This window comes from Trachurus japonicus, chromosome 7 (assembly GCF_045865225.1).
Source record: "Trachurus japonicus isolate A0001 chromosome 7, Traja_1.0".
NCBI lineage: Eukaryota > Metazoa > Chordata > Actinopteri > Carangiformes > Carangidae > Trachurus > Trachurus japonicus.
Window position 1 is genome coordinate 29,919,919 of NC_140913.1, and position 14,607 is coordinate 29,934,525.

The 14,607-nt window shown below is 37.4% G+C and overlaps 1 protein-coding gene across 2 annotated transcripts; it reads right to left on the minus strand.

The window, feature by feature from the left end:
• Window positions 1–265: 265 nt before the first annotated feature.
• cd63 (CD63 molecule) lies at window positions 266–10,819 on the minus strand. 2 transcript variants are annotated; one of them, XM_085782763.1, is made up of 8 exons: window positions 10,724–10,819; window positions 9,699–9,784; window positions 4,846–5,034; window positions 4,342–4,416; window positions 3,982–4,080; window positions 3,596–3,739; window positions 1,321–1,404; window positions 266–727 (listed from the first exon to the last, which is right to left on the minus strand). In XM_085782763.1, exons 2-8 carry the CDS (start codon window positions 9,762–9,764, stop codon window positions 662–664), a joined length of 723 nt encoding a protein of 240 aa, XP_085638889.1. In that variant the 5' UTR covers window positions 9,765–9,784; window positions 10,724–10,819; the 3' UTR covers window positions 266–661. The 2 variants fall into 2 exon arrangements, with proteins under 2 accessions (XP_085638889.1, XP_085638890.1); XM_085782764.1 differs by lacking the exon at window positions 10,724–10,819 and adding an exon at window positions 10,230–10,253.
• Between the last annotated feature and the right edge of the window lie 3,788 nt (window positions 10,820–14,607).

Here is a 14,607-nt window from a genome sequence, read left to right on the forward strand (position 1 = left end):
TTTCCTGTGCCTTTCACAAGAACTGGCACACTATGTCTGAAATATGAGTTGTTGAGACTTATATTCTGTAACTAATCCCTTCTTTCTTTCTTTTTTTTAATATGTAATATTATTTGCTTTGTTTTGAATGTTGTGCTGCTGTGCCAATATTATATTATACACACTATCCTGGATTTGTGTCTGAAATAAAAAACAAACAAATACAATACGGTGTATTTTCTGTTCCCCCTTTTAGTACAGTATTAACACTCACAGCAAAGTCGGATGTAATTTAAAGAGTCTTTAATAAAAATAGAACAACAACCTGTCGGGAATCAGCAAGAAATAAAAACTCAATGCCAAACATGTCCAAAAAAGTCTCTACCAGAACAAGCAGAAGTAAAAGTTGTCAGAATCCCTGGAAAAACCAACAAGAGCACAAACTGACATCGAAGTGGACGTGAATATTTCTCTAACTCTTTGAATTCCTACACATGCACAGGACTGAAGCAGAGATATTATGTGTTATCTTATGAAAAAAAAATATCCAAAATATCAATACAAAGGGAAAATATGTTGTTCTGTGCAAATATTTCTGAACTGTAAGATGAACGTATTTAAAGTTTCCAATTGACGCTCCCACAGAGCGCGACCTCAGCAGCCACCGTCCTGCTCAGGTGAATCACATGACCTCGTAGCCACTGCGGATTCCTCTCATCAACAAGCAGGCGAACACGATGCCCATTATCTGCAAGGAGGAGAGACACACACACACACACACGAGGAGACGACACATCAGCACGTTGAGTTGTCTGATAAATTATATAAATGGCTCATGACACAGTACAGCTGTAGTTGTAAGCACATAAAAAAAAGTCGTAATGTGTTTTTTCTAATGCACTGTGATAAAAAATAAAACTAAAAAAGCGACCAGAAGAGTGGAAATCAGCAACCTCAATGTTTTCTGAGTCACCTTCATTTAAATTCACTGATACAGTGAAGGATAAGAAGGCATAAAAGATGTTTGTCTGTCTGTATCCTGCAGTCACGGAAGACAACCCCATAAGTGGAGGCTGGTGTGTAAACAAATAATGAATAACAATAGTTTAACAATATGAAATACACCTCGATAAGATAACTCATCATTCCTGACAAATACTGTGTCATATAATTCAATTAAAGTGCATTAAAAAACATTTATTCAAAGTTTGTAAGCTGCTTCTAAAAGCTGAATAGTGGGATTTAAACAGTTTTAGACTTACATCAAAAACATGTTTTTTCCCCCATACTTCTGTGTGTAACAGTGTTTTATTAACTATTGATTGATTGATGGTTACGTACCTGCAGGAAAGCAATGACCAGAGCTGCCACTATGACCCACAGGATGTTTTTCTTCAGTATGGCCTCCACAGCATCATGACAGCCCTGCATCACACACACACACACACACAGAGACACACACAGGTTACATCCTGTCGTCACACTCCACCGGTTGGATTGTTCACTGACACGATTTGCCTCGGGGGGGTAAAAACCACAGACTTATTTTTAAAGCTTAAAGTTTTGTTTATATTATCGTAACTGTTTGAATGTCATTTTATTAATATATAACTATATTTAAATACACACTTTTAAATTATAAATTTGCCTAAAAACAGCTTCACAGTCTGTGCAGCAGGACATAGATAGTTCACACCCACTTGGCTACTGATGTGGTAACGTTTCCCTTTGCTACACAGCTTGTGTGTTCAATAACGTGTCACATTGTGTGTGTTGTGTGTCATATGAGCTGTGTATTAACAAGTATATTCTTTCATCATTCATCAAACATGCCAACAATGCCAAAAAATAAGAAATATAATGCAGACATAGAAAAGATGGGAAGTTTTCTAATAACAAAAACTTAGGATGAAGGGTTAGGGTTAGTTTAATGTTGTTGTTTTTTGGGTTGAGTTTGAGTGAGTTACTTACGGTAATCGTTTATTTATTTGAGTTATGATATGAATTTATGGTGCGTGTATTAAAAGTTGAGAGATATGTAGTATGCACATACTGATTATAGGTTTTGATCTATTTCTGTGTCGTTAGATGTATATTTTGTTGTAGATGTATGTTGTTGAATATGTTATGTTTTGTTGTAGTTTTATGTTGAATACGTGTTGTTTTATGTTTGTTATTAAAAAAAAGTTTTTAAAAAACAAGTATATTCTCTGTTGTTTGTTACTAACCATGTTTGGAGTCAGTTACACCACACATCTCTAGTTTACATGCACTTGTGTGAAGACTTGCAACATACATATACTGGGTGTGTGTGTGTGTGTCTGTGTGTGGACATGTATTTGGCACCAAGTGACATTATACTGTAATCCCTTTGGAGTCTTGTTTCTGTCTTAATATTTACTTTCTGACCAACTCTTTACCAACGGTGTGTCTTTGAATCAGCAGCTGTTTGAGTAAAAGACTTGATGTCGGCAGTGACGCCGACACTGAGCTCTTAGAAAATAAGAAGCAAAGCAGAACTATGAGGTTGAGACATCGTTCGTTCTGTGTGGGTTTGTCAACGGGTGACTGTGTTCACTTCACACTGGAGTGTAAAGCAACAGAAATCAGCTCATATCAGCTCATCACAGATGTATCAATATCAGGGTGAAGGTTTGTCAGAAAGTAAAAACAGACTGAAAATGTAAGAATTCAGAGGGTTGACATCATTTCTTTGACAGCTGATAAGGTTGCTGTTGGAGCCTATTGATTCTTTGTATAGATCTTTTGGATAACGGTACATCAAAATAACGCTAATGATAATGATGATTAATTATCTAAGGTTCTAGATCATATATTGTAGAAGATGAACTATTATTTATTATGATTGTTCTTTGCTCCTCCTGTGATTAGGGAGAGAGAGGACAGCTGGTTTTCCTTGATAAGTAAAAGTATGTTATATCAAAATGTAAAAAAGCAAAAACAATGGAAAAAATTATGATATGATCTGTATACTATCTACTACCGTAACATGTTATGTCAAAATGTCATACGTAAAAGAATGTTACATCAAAATGTAAAAAAAAAAAAGAAGAAAAGAAGAAAAAAAAAAAAGATATGTATGTATGACAAATATTCTTATTCTGTGGGTAATGGGGGCGGGACTAGATAAGCTTTTGCTTCTCCCGCTTTCCCTTTCGGCCATGTGTATTGTATTATTTGAACGAAGATGAAGTGTGATGATGATGATTTAAATTGACATGCCCGAAATAAACAAATTGATTGATTGATTTGTCTGCCTTTTGTGTTGAGGGAGTGAGGAGTCAAACAGTTCATCAACCACTACATTAAGTTTTTATTTGCTCATTGTTTGAAGTCAATCACGGAGAGTATTTTTGTTCATGTAAATAAATTCAGAACCCTTTTTTTGAATCTGGAAAGATCTCCACAAGTGCTAATTATTTAGTGAGTCATGATTGGAAACACTAATCATCGACTGACCACTCGATAAAAACAACTTAGTGTGTTTAGTTGTGCTGTTGAAAGATACATCTGCTGCTTTTCTTCTGTATGTCTGCCATCATTGGTGATTATCAATCTCATTTAACTTGTTAACCGGTGTGTTAATGTGTTTTACCTTCTGGTACACTTTGGCAGGGTCTGTCATGGCTCCATTTCCACAGTCCTTGGTGACATTAACGCAACAGGAGTCGGGCACCGAGGTCCCGCCGGGTTTGAAGCCTTTCCAGTCGGCGGAGCTGTTCACACCACAGCACTTCAGCTGGAAGTGAGAAACGAGTCAAATGCAAAACGTTAAATATGGATTCGCCAGGTATGAGGCCGCACATGACCGATGTACTGTGAAGGGACATAACTTCTTGTGTCAACAGACGGTGCCAAGAAACACACTGTCATGTCATGTCATGTCATGCAACGCGGACCAACAGGATGCAGCAGTGTTACAAGAAGGTGTTGTCAGACTGAGTAAACAACAGGGAGCAGGAGCGTTTACAGAGAACTCACATCCTCCTGCATTTTATCCACGCTGGCTCTGAACTCGTCGGTGCTGTTGTTGTAGTTGTTGATCATGTCAGTGAGGCTGTCCTGGACCACGTTCGTGATCTGCACAGGAGACACAACGTGGCAGCAGAAGTTAAAACTCAGCTCATAAATGTGTGGGGACCTTTCCTCAAACACTTCGTCATTCTCTCAATTCTACCTGCTCTTATATGTCACGTTAATCTTACTCACCTCAACAACTGATTACAAATGAACAGATGTACTATGTTTGAAAAACCAATAAAAAGATGAGAAAGAAAAAAAAACAAAACAGCTCATACAGGGGATTAGATAAAACACAAAACTGTGGGGAAACACACTCACTTTGTTTCTGAAGATGTATCCGGCGATTGCTGCAGCGATCTCAGCGATGATGATCAGTGAGAGGAGGATGGCAAACTAAAGGAGAGCAAGAAACGAAGGATTCATTAAGATTCATTTGTTCATGAGACAGAGTTGTTTTAGAGGTAAATTCATTCAAAACCGCTGATATCCGCTTTTCAGCAACCAGTTTCTGCATTTACCTCTAAAACAACTCTGTCTGGTAACGTTCTGTTATTATCTCATAGCGTGGTGAATGTGCAGGTCACAACTTGTCCACCAGAGCGTTGTGGAGTTGTTGGATTGTGTGTTTGATGAGTTTGATGAGGGAAACCAAGAAATCCCATTAGCCTCCGTAGCGTAGCTCTGAGCAGTTCGCAGCTCTGCTCCGCCTTTCTAAAAATAGCTTGCACCGACAATTAAAGGTAACGAACCTACTGCTATGACTACAGGGATTATGGCAATGGGCCAATTTGCCAAAAGGTTGAACTATCCTGTTTGACTCACCATTGTGACCATGCAGTAGTTCTCTTTCCAGGCTCCGCAGCAGCCGAAGAAGGCGATGAAGAAGATCACCACGCCGATCCCGATGATGACGATGGGAGCTCCCGACGCCGTTGCGTCACGGATCATTAAGGTTTGGTGCAGAGCCACCTGGACCAGGATCCCCACCACAATCAGCGCTAGACCGCATAGCTGCGTGGAAAAGGAAACATTTGTTTAGATTAGTTCATTTCTGCTCTTTTTGTGTAGTAGAAATAAAGACACATTTCATTGAGAGCACAGTGGAAAATATTAGTTTTATTTGCTTTTTATTTATGTATATCTCACTTTGTGTTGATTTCTCTTACAATTCATGAGTTTGTAACAAAGAAAAATTTCCCTCCAGGGAAAAATAAAGTTATTCTGAAACTGAATCTGAAATTAAATGACATGTTTTTTAAACTTGACACGAACAAACAAAATCTCCAGGCTGAAAAACTACAGATGGAAAATGAAGTGGCCATGTGTTACTTGTTATGCTGAGTAGATGTTTTGAGTTTTATTATCCGATTTATATCTGAAAATTATTCTGGGCAAATTGATTATCTTCCCATTTTTAGACCAAAAGGCAAATTTAAAAAATACTTCTTGAAACATCTACTGGACACAGAGGCCGTCTAAACAGCTCTGTGAAGCTGTAATACGCAAAATGAAGAGTGTAAACATGCTCAAAGATAATAACACTAACACACACTTTAACTGAGTGTGTATTTTGTTGAGATGTTTCCAACCGGACCTGAAAGATGGTGATGACCACATTCACTCATTAATTCACTTGTTTACAGGACTCTAAACATTTCCTTCCCTTTGTGTTGTTGACACACCACCACTAAATGACTTGTCACTAACGAGAGAAGGAACTTGCGACAGTTATCGGTTCCTGAACGCAGACGTAAAATGATCATGTGATTAACTGTAATATTCATGTGTCACTGCTCTGGGTGGAGTGAAGGGAGTGTTTCATAAAGGTCCATTGTGTGGGAGAAGTGTTTGACCACGATCATCCGAGATCAACGAGCTCTAAAACAAACAGGGTATCCTCAACGTCTGACTGTGCTGTTATCAAACAGAGACTTGGCCGTGCAGTCAGGAGAGATGTAATCTGAGAACAGATCAGATCACCAGAGCTTAATTACTCAGGAAATCGACTGAAAGACAAATAACCCTCTAATGTAACTATCTATCAAGGTGCTTCTCGTGGGGATTTTCCACCTTTTTGTTTGACATGTCAGTAAACTTATTATCTCATATTCTCCACACATGCAGGAACATCTGTGATGGCATACGACCAAAAAAACACTACTGCATTATACTTTTACTTTAGTATCACTGGCTATTTATTGTCACACTAATTTACTATTTATTACCTACTTTAATTCTTTATTGCTAATTATTCTTTTACCCTGTTTCTATGCACTATTTTTATTGATTGATTTGTTGATGACTGACTGTGCAGCTGAGAAACTGAATTTCCTTCGGGATAAATAAAGAATCTATCCATCTACTAGTGTAATAATCTAATGTGTATGGTGAACAGACACACTAATGGTGATCCATGGATGACTGTGTGTGGATGAGCACGTCACTGGTCAAGTGATGGATGGAGACAAGTGGAGAAGCAGAAAAAGGCAGAAACACTTTCGACATTGTTCATGACTCAACTTTAGTGTTGCAACGAGCGAAACGTACAGATGAACAGACCGTTTCATTCTCACTGCAGTAACTTGGTACTTGGTCAGACAATACGTGAGATTAGTTGCGTCTGATTCAAACCCAGATGACTTATTACTCCCACTGTTTTATCAGAATTTTTAATACAGCATTTCAACATTGACCATTTTATAGACAATCAATAGTTATTAGGGATGCGGATACTGATACCAATGTTTAAAATAACAATTTGGCCGAAGGCCGACGCTGGTACCGATGTTTTTTCTCTGTTATTTATTCCTCTTTTGTGTAAAGGAAACCAAGAAATCTCAATTACTCCCACACAAACGACATTTTTGCTCATCTGACTTAAACAAGTCGATCGTGCACGCGCCCTCTGGGATCTAGGAAGAGTTACATCCCCCCAAAAAAGAGGAAAAAAAACAACAACAAAAACAGGCTTCTCCTTTGAGTCAGCACAATATAATGCCACTGTTCAGATAAACATCGGCCACTGCCATCAGTATTTTCTGAAGGTCAATGTCAGTCAATGAGGCAAATATTGTCCAATATGATATTTCATAGACTCAATAATAACAGTTGATATTGAAATGATATTGAAAATATTGAGTCGCAACCCTAATTCAAAACCGAAAGTATGACTTAAAACTCAAACTATCGTACTGGACTGAGAAAACCAGAAAACATTCACATGAGAGACTGGTAATTGTAGCTTTTTGACACTTTAACTTAAAGAAATTACTTTTTTCTATCTACTAATCAACATTTAGTTTCACCACGACTGATAAACACTCAAAACATGAGGATATGAACTTTTAAATGGTTTCATTGTGTTGTGAGATCACCTTTCACTTGAACTGTTAATGTCACCCAGCAAAAACAAATACTTCCTGTAATGAGGTAGACGAGGTTAGACACAAATTCATTTGTGTGTTACTCGAGACAAAGCCAGGTATACTTTTTCTCTCTATATTTACTCCGTACCACTCTTTTCTTTTCATCTATTAAAAAGAAGTATAGCTAAGCCACCGTACACAAATGAACAGAAGCCCCAGGAAATAGCTCCCAGCCAAACTGGTCTTACTACTCTTCAGTATTGACAATAAAAAATAAATACAAAGAAATCAGTAAAATGACCAGACATGGTCCTGGCAGGATCTAAACCCTCTGCAATTACACAAGAAGTCTGTAGATTTACAGTCGGATGACACATGAGCCCAGTTTGTGATGTTATCATCCATGTTGAGCTTCATCCGTAAACCTGCCCTTGTTGGCACCACCAAAAGTCAATATTTGAGCTTGAGTCAAATAGGTGGCTAATGGTTGACGTAGGAAAACATAAAGACGTGAACAGAGCAGGCAAACAGCTCAATAGGTCACATCGAGCCCACGACAGCACCAAATAAAATACAACAAAAGGATAGAAAAAGGTTTTTAATCCAGTTTGCTGTGACATTCTTTGCTTTAACTCAACTATAAGTTTTTGATGAATAAGTAGAGCTGAAATATTGAAATAATTAGCTGCTTAGTTGATTGCGAGAAAATTAACAGGTATTTTACTATACTCTAAAACCTTTTATTAATTTTTAAAAGATGAGTGATATTCACCTTTTGAAGCTTTTAAACTGTTTAATCATAACTTCAACACAACAATATTTTACTAAACTCTGCCTGGGTGGCATTTATAAACAGTAAACAGAGCAGAAAACAGCTTGATGCATGTATAAATATATTGATTTGTTTACACTCATAACTTTTCCCATGAGAACTTATTTTTAATCTATTTATTAAATTACAATTGTGATCCATTATCTGGTACGGTTGAGATAAGACATATCAGCCTCCACTGATAAGGTAATTAGTTCTTGACAGATAAATCTACATAAGAGTGTCTTATACATCTATTGAATGTTTGTACACTGCTTTCTTTAATATATACAGAAAATCATGATTAGCTTTGGTTCTTTAACATTCATATGCAGCGTTTACTAATTAAATATAGAGCACTTAGACTGTACAGCACTTTGGAAACCTTTGTGTTTATTTAAGATTGTGCTTTATAAATAAAATGGATTGGATTGGATTAGAGATGGCTAACAACACACTATAATGTAGCTGAAAGCAGATGTAAATATGTGTACTCAACAACTACAACTCAGCTGTTTGAGTTCTCATCGGTGGATGCTGTTGTATAAAAACATATTTTTGGCTGATAATGGTTTGTAGTTGAAACTATAACTTCATGAGAGTAGTTGTAACTGTTGACAAATACTGTACATTTTATACTTACAATTATATTCTACTGTATTATTCACTATCAGATACTTACAAAGCTATAGAATAAGCTTTGCCCACTGTGTGAAATGACTATCAGATATTTCCCCAAGTAGCACAGTTCACTGTACAAACACTACTGTTTAAAGCAGGAAGTGGCATTGTGTGAGTGAACGATGGGAGAAAAAGAAAAGAAAAAACACGTTAATCTGGATGAGTCACATGATACCGTTACACTTGTGAAATCTGGTCATAAGATTCACATTCCATCATCACCACATCTCGCTCCAAAGCCCTCGGACCACACCGTGAAAGGAATACACTACAGTAAGTCACAAACCAGGAAACGTGAGGGCCCGGTCCTGTTATCTGAGCCATGAATGCAGTACTATCTGCCATCATCATGTACAATGTAAACAAACGGTACAAGCACGAGTCCTCCGACCTAACAAGGAAGAACAACTCGAGCTGATCGACCTGGTATGTCAGGGGTTGTGTGAGTGAGCGTGTGTGTCCGTCAGCTGATTTTACAGATGATTACATACTGTGTGTTCACCTTAAAGGGGGGTAACAAGGCCATAACCCATGCACAAAGTCATGCGGTTGGCAGACGGGAGGGATGATGACACAAAGCTCGCCCTAGAGTGAAATTATTTCAGATGCTCTAAACCTAAATGGTCTCTATAAGGCCAATCAGCTTATTTTATTTCCCCAACTGTAAAAAAAATACCCTAAATTTATTTCCTGTTTGTTCCCTACTTGCTTTAATTTTGGCCACCACAAGCTCCCAGCAGTATCCATCCACGCCCACTTTCTTTCTTTTTTTCCTTATAGTAGTAAATGTTGAAAGAAGTGGTTGACTCTTTACTCACCCAGAAAATAAAGTTGAAAAAGAAAAGCAGGAACTTCACACATTTCATTCCCCCCTCTACAGCCATGGCTGCTGTGAACCAGTATCCTGAAAGACAAAAACAAAAAACAAATCAAAAACGAAAGCAAGCTTGTTGTGTCAGAAGAGAGTTTTTATTTAACTTATCCCGGGGCAGACATGAGCATTACATCAGCTGTAATATGAGCAGGAGCAGGAGGAAGATCTGACTCATTTTCACAGGGAAAGTGACTAGCACAATCCTAAAGCTATAAAAAAAAAGAAAAAGGCCTTGAACCATGAAGACCCCATGAAAAACTGAACTTTTTTTATTCCCTATAAAATAAGCAATAAGTCATAGCTCAGTCATTTAACTTTATTCCACCTGAGAGATAACATATCAATCCAGTTTGGTGTCGCCACTGACTTTATGCTAACTTTGATAACTCTAAAAAACACAATAGTAATAGGGCTTTTAATACAGTATAAATCCATCACACAGGGTGAAGTTAAAAGTGTTAAAAAAAATCCGTACAGGCCTTGACGGGAAATCCCACGCACACCGACGGACACACCGGGATCAAAAGTGCGTCAGATTTGCGGACGCTGCCCCGTCGTGCTGCTGCCCCGCTGCTGCCCTGACTGACCGTTAATCACCGTAGCAACAATACCAGCAGTTGTCTCTCACCAGTTGCCAAATTAAATCAACCACAGCCGCTTCTCTTAATTCAATTTGTTAAAGAGTTTCACCACCGAGTTAGTCTTAAATAAACACACCAACGCCTAGCTTAAATCTGCTCCCTGTACTTATAATACACCTCCACGGTGGTCTGGTCGGAGAGCACTTTATTTTTTGTTTTTTTTTTCCCCCCTCTCGACTGTTACTTTGTTAGCTGAGAAAATATTACGTCGTCGGTTAACGTTAGAACCCTCGATTCAAACAACCGTTAGTTTTTGAAGTAACGGTTAGCAGCAAGAAAAAATAAAATAAAAAAAGGTTTTTTATTCGGTGGCTTTCTTAACGCTTACCTTTGTAGGAGAAGTCTGTAAAGTCCTGCGCTGAGGGAAGAAGACGCTGTGTTGAAAATTTGGTCAAAACTTGTACCGCCTGTAGTCCCTCCCTTCGTCGGCGACTCGGCGGTGCTGCTGTTCCCACCTACCTCCCCCTCCTCCTCCACTACTTCTCACTTTATTGACCAAATACTGGATGCTGCCTTCATGGACTCCTCGTTAAAAACTAAACTCCTATCAACGCTTAGGTGTTGCCGCTGGTAAGCTACTCGATCCACTTCAATTTTTTCCCCCTCACCTTCGCCCATTTATAAACAAACCCGTGTTGTTTGTGTTTGTGTTGTGTTTTGTTTTGTTTTGTTTTGTTTTGTTTTGTTTTGTTTTGTTTTGTTTTGTTTTGTTTTAATCCATTTTAAAATGACATGAACCCATCTCTCAGTCAAAAAATTTGCTGTGGGCCCCCGGCTGGATATATTCCCTGCTGCCCCCCAACGTCTCACCAGGTTGTGAAACCCCCGATGAGGTTTTTGTGGTAGGCTACTCTCATAAAACAAAACTTTACTTAGAAATAAACTCCACAAGAGGACAATATAAACTAAAAAAGAAAAGGTCTTAATAATCAATAGCTATTTTGTATATGGGTAACTATAGCCTACTATATAGTCAAAGTAGGCATTGGAAGTAGGCCTACCTCAAACTTCATAGTATAGGCTATTTTGGTAAGGTAGTAGAAAGGACCATTTGACCAATAAGGTATCTTACTTCCTTGACTGAATCAAATAATTGGTTTTAAATATATAATTAGAGGTGAAGATTACACTATAATGGGTATTACAATATGATAGGCCACATTGTCCCCAGGGCTGTCCATGTCCAGCTTCTCAACTCTGAACCCTGAGTAGCTACTTAAGGCAAGGCAATTTTATTAGCCCGTTTTTTTTACAAACAGTTTGTCTCAAAGGGCTTAAATGGCATCACAACAACATCCTCTGCCCTTAGAGCACTTTACAATCACACTACACTAAGCACTTTACTTGTATGTTTTGTTTTTTGTGTGTTTTTTTTGTCAACTCTTCAGTGCTGTCTGTGACACGTGTTGCCTTTTAAAGCTACTTTTTAAATTGGCTACTGGAGACAAATGAAGTGTTTTTGGATTGAATTGAGTTGAATATAATGATGCAAAACAATTTGAAAGTTTTGATGGCTACTATTCAAAGAGCAATGGTGACACAATGCAAACAAGAATACCAGATATCCAATATTTATGTCAAGTAAATATGGCTGCACCAACCAGGGAGCCAACTCCATCACTGACTGGAAGCATAACAGATGGAAAGCTAATTAATGTGAAAAATACGAATGAAATAGTCTCCACCCATTTGTTCTCTGAAAGCCAGCAAGTAGGATATGAAACATCATGTCAAAGGTTTACTGTTTCCTCTTTATGTACTGAGTAACATCCTCTGACTGCTAAATAACCGTGTTGAGCAACATTTACAGCCAACACATAATTCAGTGCCGCTGCTGTGACCACTTGACTTTTGGTCGAAATAGCCTACAGAAGGCATCTTAAATTAGGTTATGGGTTGAATTGAGATCATAATTTGACATTGTGCTTTGCTGTTTAGCCGGACAAAGTAAACATCATGAGTGTCCAAGTGTGTGTTATGACGACAAACGCTTGGTGTGTTAGGCTGAACAAAGTGGACTTGTTACTCAAGGTTATGGTCATGTGGTGAAAGTCACAAGTCTTTGTACACGCTGTGGAAAAATCAAGTATTGAAACGTCACACTTTTATGGTATAAACACTTTGTTCCATTTCCAATCGATGACCATATGAGATAAAAAATATTTTTTTAAAAAGGTTTGGATGAGAATTGTTTGTCAGAACTGGTTGTTAATGCATTGTGGGTGTATGTACTGTATGTCTGACTTTCACAGCATGTCTCCTCGCATTGCAGCTGTTAAGGTGTGTGAAGTGGACCAAATCGCTGCCCTCAGCTGATCTTATACTGTATAACAAGTGTATCAAAAAACAAACACCTGAATGACCCATAAATCTGAGCAGCTAGTGAACCGATGACATCTTTGTGACCTAGTTTACTCATTCTCAGGAAGTGGATTTGGTTTGTGCCAATAATAAAATTATGCTATTATATTATATATATTGTTAGCTTATTCTTCTTATTCTTCTTCTCATCTTTTCTGCAGTGTGTTGTATTAAGTTTAAATTTATTTTTACTTTAATGTGTCTGGGGTGCTCTAATAATGAAAGCAGAAAGCCCCTCCATACTTCATTTTGACACATGCAGATCTTTTCTGTCCTGGCACGGAGGCCAACAACACAACAGAAAAGTTGATACTTTCTGTTTCACAAGGACTTGCTCTTCTCCTCCTCTCTTGTCTTTCTAGTCAATGATTTGTTTCTTTTACATTGCACACAAAACTGATCTTCAAATATTCCAACTCATTTCAAAAGAGCAGACTAATCTATTATACCTACACACGTAAAAGGCTTTTGACCTCCTTCATTGTGCTTTTATGATTCACTCAACACGTGACTTAACTGAGGTAAGACAACAGTGATGCTCTCCTTTAAAACTGCGCCCGTATTGTCTTTCAGGAGGTGCCAAATTATCTCGTAAGCAAAACAAACAAGGCTAAAACTACCTTCTTCCTCTTCTTTTCTTTCTTTTTTTTTTTACACATGCATCCTGATTCACCAGTGAAAGTGAGAAAAGGTTGGTAGCTGCCATCTAGTGGTTTAAAATTATACAGAGACTTCAGACTTGTCTTTCTTCTATGTTTATTTTGCATCTTACCACAGAACCCTCAAATCCTTTGCTGGCTTCAACATTTACAACCTCATGGTGTTTTCATAAGACAAAACCAACAGTAAGACTACACCTTTACATATAGGAACAGCTGATCCCTCAGCGACTCCCATATGCCTCCTTTATATATTTACTTACTCCACCAATGTCAAACTGCAGGTGCTGTTGTCGGCTGGTAAGAAAGGAAAAGAGAACAAGAGTTTGAGCTACAGAAAATTAGTACAATTATATAAAGTAATTTTTACTGTCATTTTATTGATGTATTTAAATTATCTGTTTATAAAAAATCATATTAATTCATATATTTTACATTTGATGATAATAATGTATAATTCACAATCTAAAGAAATCTTAAAATACAAGTTTATCCTCCGTAATGTCTCAAAGTTTTCTCTACGCTCCTGAGTGTCTAGAATGGCAATAAAGAAATGTTTTAGTAGTAGACAATGTTTTATATCTGTTAGTTGAAAACGAGAGGACATTGAAAAAGACTTCGGTCGAAACGTCTGTGCTTGTCTGTCCTACAATAAAGAAACATCAAAGGAATATTTAGAGTGTGCTGGCTTTTCTCCCCTCTCTTATATCTGTTAGTTTCCACATTTATGTTTCAAATAAAAAAAGGTCTTGTGTGCATGGTTATCATTCAATTTACAGACATAGTTGATATCAGCATTGGTATCAGTTAACAAGGTTGATTGAGGTGAGTTATCAGCCTATTTGATTGAAAATATTTTTTTGGATTAAAGTATTTTTTTTTATTTTTTTTTTATTTAGGGCATATTATGGGTAGGATATAGCCTATGTCTTTATTATCCAATCAAAAAAAAGTTGAACTGAAAAGTTGTACAAGTATATCTCAGTTAAAGAAAATGTTTAAAAAACAAAAGATAAGGCAAGGCAAGGCAAGGCAAGGCATCTTTATTTATATAGCGCATTTCATACCAAGGCAACTCAATGTGCTTTACATAAAGACAAAACATTAAAAAAAGAAGCATAAGACAGAATAAAAACAAACAAAACACTAAAAACAGAGTTAAAAGCAAGAGCAAATAAAAGTAAAAGAAAAA